Here is a 6415-nt window from a genome sequence, read left to right as displayed (position 1 = left end):
GGCTGAGGGCTGTTTTCAGGCTGGCGGGTGACTGAAGCTCCCAACTGCTCCTTTTTTTCTTTTTTCTTTTTTATTCTGGGCCAGCTTTAGCTCTGACTCCAGCTCTGAGGCCTCTGCTGCTGAAAGCAGGTATCTGGTTTGTTTCGGTTCTATAATCGAAACACAGTATCAACTCCAGCTCTGAGATCCCGGCCGGCTGAAAGCAGGTGTCTGGGGTTTTGTTTAGTTTCTATACTTGTTACAATGTTTCTTAAACTGCAGGCTCAGAGTCCGGCAAGGCAGGCAAAGAACATTGGAGTCCTCTGTCACTGAAGCAAGCAAGCCTCATGTTAGTTTCAAGCTGCCTGGCTGCCGGCGGCCATCTTGGCTGGCAGTTAATTTGCATATCTCGCTGATTAGCCAATGGGAAGGGTAGCGGACGTATGCTAATTATCATGTTTCTCTTTTATTAGCTAGGATTTGAAAACAATTCAGGCTTAACCTTGGAAATTAGTGTATGCACATTGGGATGGCTGTATTTATGCTATTATCGTGAAGAGCTTTCCCTTGTCTGAATAGCAATGATGGAGAAAGAGTGCATTTGTTTTTAATACCTGATAAGTTGGGCCCAAGATTGGGTTTCTTTAATAAAACAATAGCTCAAATGTTTATTTGAGATGTTTTAATTGGTAGGTACTACCAGCTGTTCACAATTAGCTATTAATAATAATCATACTTTGGGGAACACTCCATGCTTAAGTGTTGCTATTCATAGAGAAGAACCCATCAGGAGTCCCCCAAATTTATAGGACACTAGGACCCAGTTTTTATGAGACATAGTTTATTAAACAGTTAAAATAATAATAATAATACGTAAATAGGCTTTACACAGATATGATATCAACTAGATTATATACCTTAGAGAATGAATTTTATAATCCTATATTTTACCAGTACATACAGCATCTCGTATATAGTAGGTGCTCAAGAAAATGTTACATTATTATTTCTCTTCATTGTGCCTGCTCAGGCGCTTGGGCAACTAACTCCATCTCTGTTTTGCAGCAGGTTTGGAGAGCTGGTGCTTCTGTAGCTAGCATAATAACATCCTCCACTGACTTTTAACAGCTGCCAAAGGAAGTCTGTAATAAACCACATGTCAACAATGCTATATATATTTTTAAAAAATCAGTACTTTGACCTTATACGAGTGTTGATATCCCCTTAATTTTTCTCATATCTAATTTACAGACAACTTAGAAACCACAAATTGAACAGAAGGAGTTTAAGAAGCAAGGAGAGGAGGTTGCTGTAGAAATAGGGAACTGCCTCAGACAATTTATTCTCAGAGAAGAAAAAAAAAATGTGCTTAGCCATCAAGGAAACATCTGGAAACATCTGATCTCCTTATCTAAGAGCAGATTAGAATTGTTACCTAGTTTCTGCCCAGACATGACTTTTATTGGGCGAGGGGGGGTGGAGGGGGGCGGGGCAGGGGGTAGGTATTAGTATAATTGAACTCTAAGATTCTTTCCAATTCTAAGCCTGATTTAGAAATTGGAGAAAAGGTGGAGCCCAAACACACCACAATTCTGGATTCCCCCACCCTCTCCACTTCAGAAAATAAAACATCATCCTCGCCCTCTATTCCACTCTTCATTTCTGGGGTGACCTAGTTCCGCAAGGAGGAAGAGTGGCCCTGGGGCGTGGCCGTGTAAGCAAAGGTACTGTTCTCGGGGTGAGGCTCCACCCCAGCCTGGGCAAAGCCTGGGCCACTGCATTCATTCTGAGGGACTTTGATCTCTGCCCTTGGCCGGCGGTAAACTAACCAAGGAAAGCCGACTGGCCTGGGAGACTGAAAAAGTAGACTAGGCCCCGAGGCAACATTTCCGATGCAGGGAACCCTGGAGTGGGCAGGCTTGGAGCCTCCTGTTTATTCTCTGGGACTGGGACACAGCTGGCTTTGCATGAGGACATGGAATAGGACCATAGCTGGGTCTCAGGCCCGGCCGCTAGTCTGTGGCACTTGGCCACGCGTCTCCACCAGCCAGGCCCTGGCGCTGGCTTTGGCGACACCGGGAACGCCAATCAGCTCGCAGTCGCACCTGTTAGGTCGCTCTCCACCCGGTGCCTCCGCCCCAGCGACCGCCTCCGCCTCCGCCTCCGCCTCCAGCGGGGCCGGGCCGGGCCGGGGGCCGGGCTGCAGAGTGTGGGAAGAGGCCGACCGCCAGGGCCGGGCCTCCTCCGGGGGGCCCCGAGGGACTGAGCGCGGAGGGCTGGGACGGGGAGGGGCGCCCGAGCAGGCGGGAGAGGTGTGAACCGGACGGAGAGGGCCGGGAGCCGGGGCGTCGCCGCTCGCTTTACGCTTTACTGAGCCGGAGGCGGAGGCGGCGGGCGGGCTGAGCCGCAGGGAACATGGGCTTTGCACCAGCCCCGACATTGCTCCTCGCAGCCCCGGCGCCGCCGCCGCAGTCCCTCCCCGGGCCGCGGCGCCTGTTAGGCCGCGCAGGCTGAGCGCGGGCGGCACCCCGCCCCGGGCTGGAGGGGAGGGCGCAGCGGGGCGCGCCGGGGACTCCGTGCACCGGGAGGCCCGCGCCTCCCCCGAGCGCAACAGCTCCCGCTGCCGCCGAGCCGCGGCCAGGACGGAGCTCCGCCGCGCCCCCCGCGGGCCGGCGGCGACTGGGAGGCGGCCCGGGGCTGGGCTCCTCCGCTCCGCAGCCCCAGGCTCCCGGCGGCGGCGTGGGATCGGGCGCCGCGGCGGCCTCGGAGCCCATGGCGGGCAGCGACGCGGACGGCAAGGGACCGGCGCGGAGGGGCGGCGCGGCGCGGCGGCCGGCGGGCTCCGGCGGGCGAGGGGGCGAGGCCGCCGCCGCCGGCCGCCCCGAGCCGCTGTCCGCTGCTGAAGCGGCGGCCGAGGGGACCGAGCTGCCCGCCTGGATGCGCCTCTACTTCTACGGGATGCACGGCATCACCCTGGACGTGCTGGTGTCGTCCGCGCGCCGCTTCGCTCGCAGCCCCGACCTCCGGATGCTGGGCTTCTCCTCGCCCTACCGCTGCCTCCTGCACCTGCTCACCCACTTCGCCCTGGAGAAGGTCTACCTGCAGCGGCGGCGCTGCCCCAGCGCCTTGGCCTTCAATTTCCTCCTCTACCCGCTGGCGCACGTGGGGCTGCAGACCCTGGCGGCCCGGGCGCTGCTGCTCAGCCTGGGCGCCGGGCCGGGCGGCGCGGGGGCGCCGGGGGCGCCGGGGGCGCTGGACCTGGCGCTGCAATACCTGCTGGCGCTCTACCACTCGCAAGTGTTCCTGCGCCGCTTCCTGCGCTTGCGGTGCCGGCGGCAGCTGCAGCCGCGACCCGGCGCTGCCCCTGCGCCTGCCCCGGCCCCTGCCCCGGCCCCTCCCGGCGCCCGAGCCCCCGCGGCGGCGGCGGGTGGCCGGCGGCGACGCCCCCGCGGCCCCCGGGGCACCGAAGGCGTCCCCAGCAAGGGGCTGCCGGACCTGCTCCGCTTCCTCTTTTACGGGATGCACGGCTTTCTGGATGAGATCTTCTTCACCTTCTTCTTTGACGTGCTGGGACAGGGGGACCGGGCCACCAGCGGCCACACGTCGCTCTGGTCCTTCTTCATGTACGGCAGCTGCAGCTTCGTGGTGGAAAAGCTCTATTTCTACCTGCACTACAGCCGCGGCTGGAGCACCTGGCAGCGGGTGCCCATCTATGTGATGTTCATCTACCTGTGGGAGCTGTCCTGGGGCCTGGGCCTGCGCGCCTGCGGCGCCTGCTCCTGGGACTACTCCCACTACCCGCTCAACTTCATGGGCCTCATTACCCTGATGTATTTGCCTGGTTGGATATTCCTTTGCGTGTACCAGGACCTGCTTTCCAACGCGTTGTGGCGAGTGCAGTACATCCCAGCGGACTAAAGCAAACCGGTCTCTGGATTCCCATCCATGAATGCGATTTATTTTTACACGTTTAAAACGGAGTGGTCTTCTTGGCATTTTAGTTTTCATGCGTTGTACTAAACTCTTGCAACAGATTTCATCTTATCTTTTCGTTTTTCTGGCTGTTTGGGACCCGTGCATGATACCTTACTTGGAAATATTACTCAAAGTACTAACTCGTCCATATTGTAAAAACCCTCACAAGCCCAAACATCGGGAAGCTGTAGGATTCACCTGTGTGGGCATAGGTGGCTGATAACTGCTGTATTTTTTTTAATTTTTATTTTGGTGAGGAAGTTCTTCAAATCAGAGGCCAGTGATTTTTACCAGATTTAGCAAAATGTTGTGGTTTAATGGTGTGTTTACTTTCTTTTTAATCCAATTTCACTTTAATTCCTTGCCATATTTATAGAAGACTGCCGAAATCCAGTGTCTTGTACTCCTGAAACTACAGTTCATAGCTCTTAAGTGCCTCCCTTCTAGCCTACAAAGTGGAAAGAAACTGACTAATGTGAAACCATCCTATGAACTGATGTTTAAATAAGTCTTTTCTAGCAACCCCAACAGGTGACACTGTGTTAAGTGTTTGATCTCCATCCGGGAAATGATGGTTTTCCAACGTGAGTTAGCCTTAAACTCCGAGGTTGATCAGATCCTATGTTATCTGTGGCTGTCCATGTTTGTTACTGTGTAATAATGTAAAATGTTTACCTTACATGTCCAAGGGCCAAGCCAAATTATACCATCCTCAGTAGTGTTCAACCCTTAGGGGCCTTTCTCCGTGGAACTTCAGGAACAGAAACAATTCCTTGAAAGAAAATGAACTTGAACGTTGGCCCTAATTGCATTAGGCCTACCTGTTTTCTGCATATTTCTGCCATGGCTCACTTGTAAACATTTTTTTTTTTTCCTTCTGGGCCCACTCAGAGTTCTTGGGCGAAGCCCGGTGTGTAATTCAAACTATAAATCGATAGTGTTTTGGTGACTCATTATTAATGTCTGCAAGTTCCAAAGTTAAATGAGATGATGTAAACCATTTAAAGAAATCATGTCTAATCTATTAAACGTGTATTTAAGGTTGTTTGCTGTTTTTATTAAATGTTTTAAAAAAAAACAAGTAGAGCCCTAACCAGTTTGGCTCAGTGGATAGAGTGTCAGCCTTTGGACTCAAGGGTCCCAGGTTCGATTCCGGTCAAGGGCATGTACCTTGGTTGAGGGCACATCCCCAGTGGGGAGTGTGCAGGAGGCAGCTGATCAATGTTTCTAACTCTCTATCCCTCTCCCTTCCTCTCTGTAAAAAAAATCAATAAAATATATAAAAAAAGAAAAAAAAGAAAATGAATAATCTTATAAGATAAATAAATAAAATAAACAAGTAGAATTGAGTATGGCTCAGCTGAGGATGACTAATAGCTTCTCAGTTTTCATTATAAACATCATTAGGAAAACTTACAGTATGTGCAAGTGAATGGTTTCTCATCCAAATTGTTAGCTTGCCTATGCTGTGAAAGAGAACTTCTTCCTTTTCTCAAAAATAAAAACCAACAAAAAACAAACACTTTTGCTATAGCAGTAAAGATGAATATGTCTTTAGATTTGATTAAGGCAGACGTAATTGTGAGAATATATTATTTTAATCCACTATGAGGTTGTGAGCTAACTTATAAGTAATGCTATATAATCAACCCCACCCATGATATTGATCATGTCAAACTGATTTTTTTAGTCAGTCAAAGCTGAGTAGAAATGTAACAGTAAGCTCAAATGTTTTCAGAGAGTGAAAGTCATTTTATGATACTTGGTCATGGGTAAAAGATTCCTGAAAACCATGAGGGGGAAAGTGTAAGTGCAGACACTAAAGTTAGGCAGATGCTGAGCAAAATATTTGTAATTCAAGTGTGACACATGGGCATAAATCCGAGTTAACCAAATCCACGACTTCTGAAATCCTTGCTACATGTACATCTTTGCCCTTATGCCCTTCACAGGCTGCTCCTCAGCCCTGCTTACCTGCTTACCAGCCTTCTCAGGGTCTGTCAGGACCTGGGAAAGCCTGCTACTGTTTGCTTGTGAGTGATCATCTTATTTAATGGAAAGTCAAGGTTTTCATTCATTCCATTCACTCAAGAAGTAGCTAGAGCACCTGTTTGCTGGGCTCTCGCTTGGACTCAGATACAGCAGTGACCCAACGCAGACAAAATCTCTGTCCTTATAAAGCTCACTTTCTAGTGGTTTTCTTTATGTGAGATGATACTTATTTGCAAGGCTACTGTTTTAGTAGTAAACTCTGAAGGCAACTGTTATAAGGGCTTTCATCAGGCCAGGCCCTGGCAAAAGCCTTTTAACTGTCTGCAAGTTTTACAAAGAGCTTGTTGATGTGTGTGTATTCAGGGAGGGATTGCTCTGTCCCTTAACTCAGCACCTTGCTCTGGACATATCATTCTGTGTTTACTCAACTTCTCACAAGTGAGGTTTGACTACAACTTTGAACCTTCAA

General features: G+C 50.7%; 1 protein-coding gene across 1 annotated transcript; it reads left to right on the top strand.

Moving 5' to 3' along the window:
* Positions 1-2751: 2751 nt before the first annotated feature.
* Positions 2752-4998, top strand: TMEM229A (transmembrane protein 229A; the record flags this gene model as incomplete). Its single annotated transcript, XM_081102408.1, has 1 exon — positions 2752-4998. One exon carries the CDS (start codon positions 2752-2754, stop codon positions 3895-3897), a length of 1146 nt encoding a protein of 381 aa, XP_080958534.1. The 3' UTR covers positions 3898-4998.
* Between the last annotated feature and the right edge of the window lie 1417 nt (positions 4999-6415).

The sequence above is a fragment of the Myotis nattereri genome (genome assembly GCF_964212035.1).
Source record: "Myotis nattereri genome assembly, chromosome: 11".
In the NCBI taxonomy this organism is placed as follows: Eukaryota; Metazoa; Chordata; class Mammalia; order Chiroptera; family Vespertilionidae; genus Myotis; species Myotis nattereri.
Note: the sequence above shows the minus strand (reverse complement) of the source record. Positions and strands in the feature narration are given on the sequence as shown.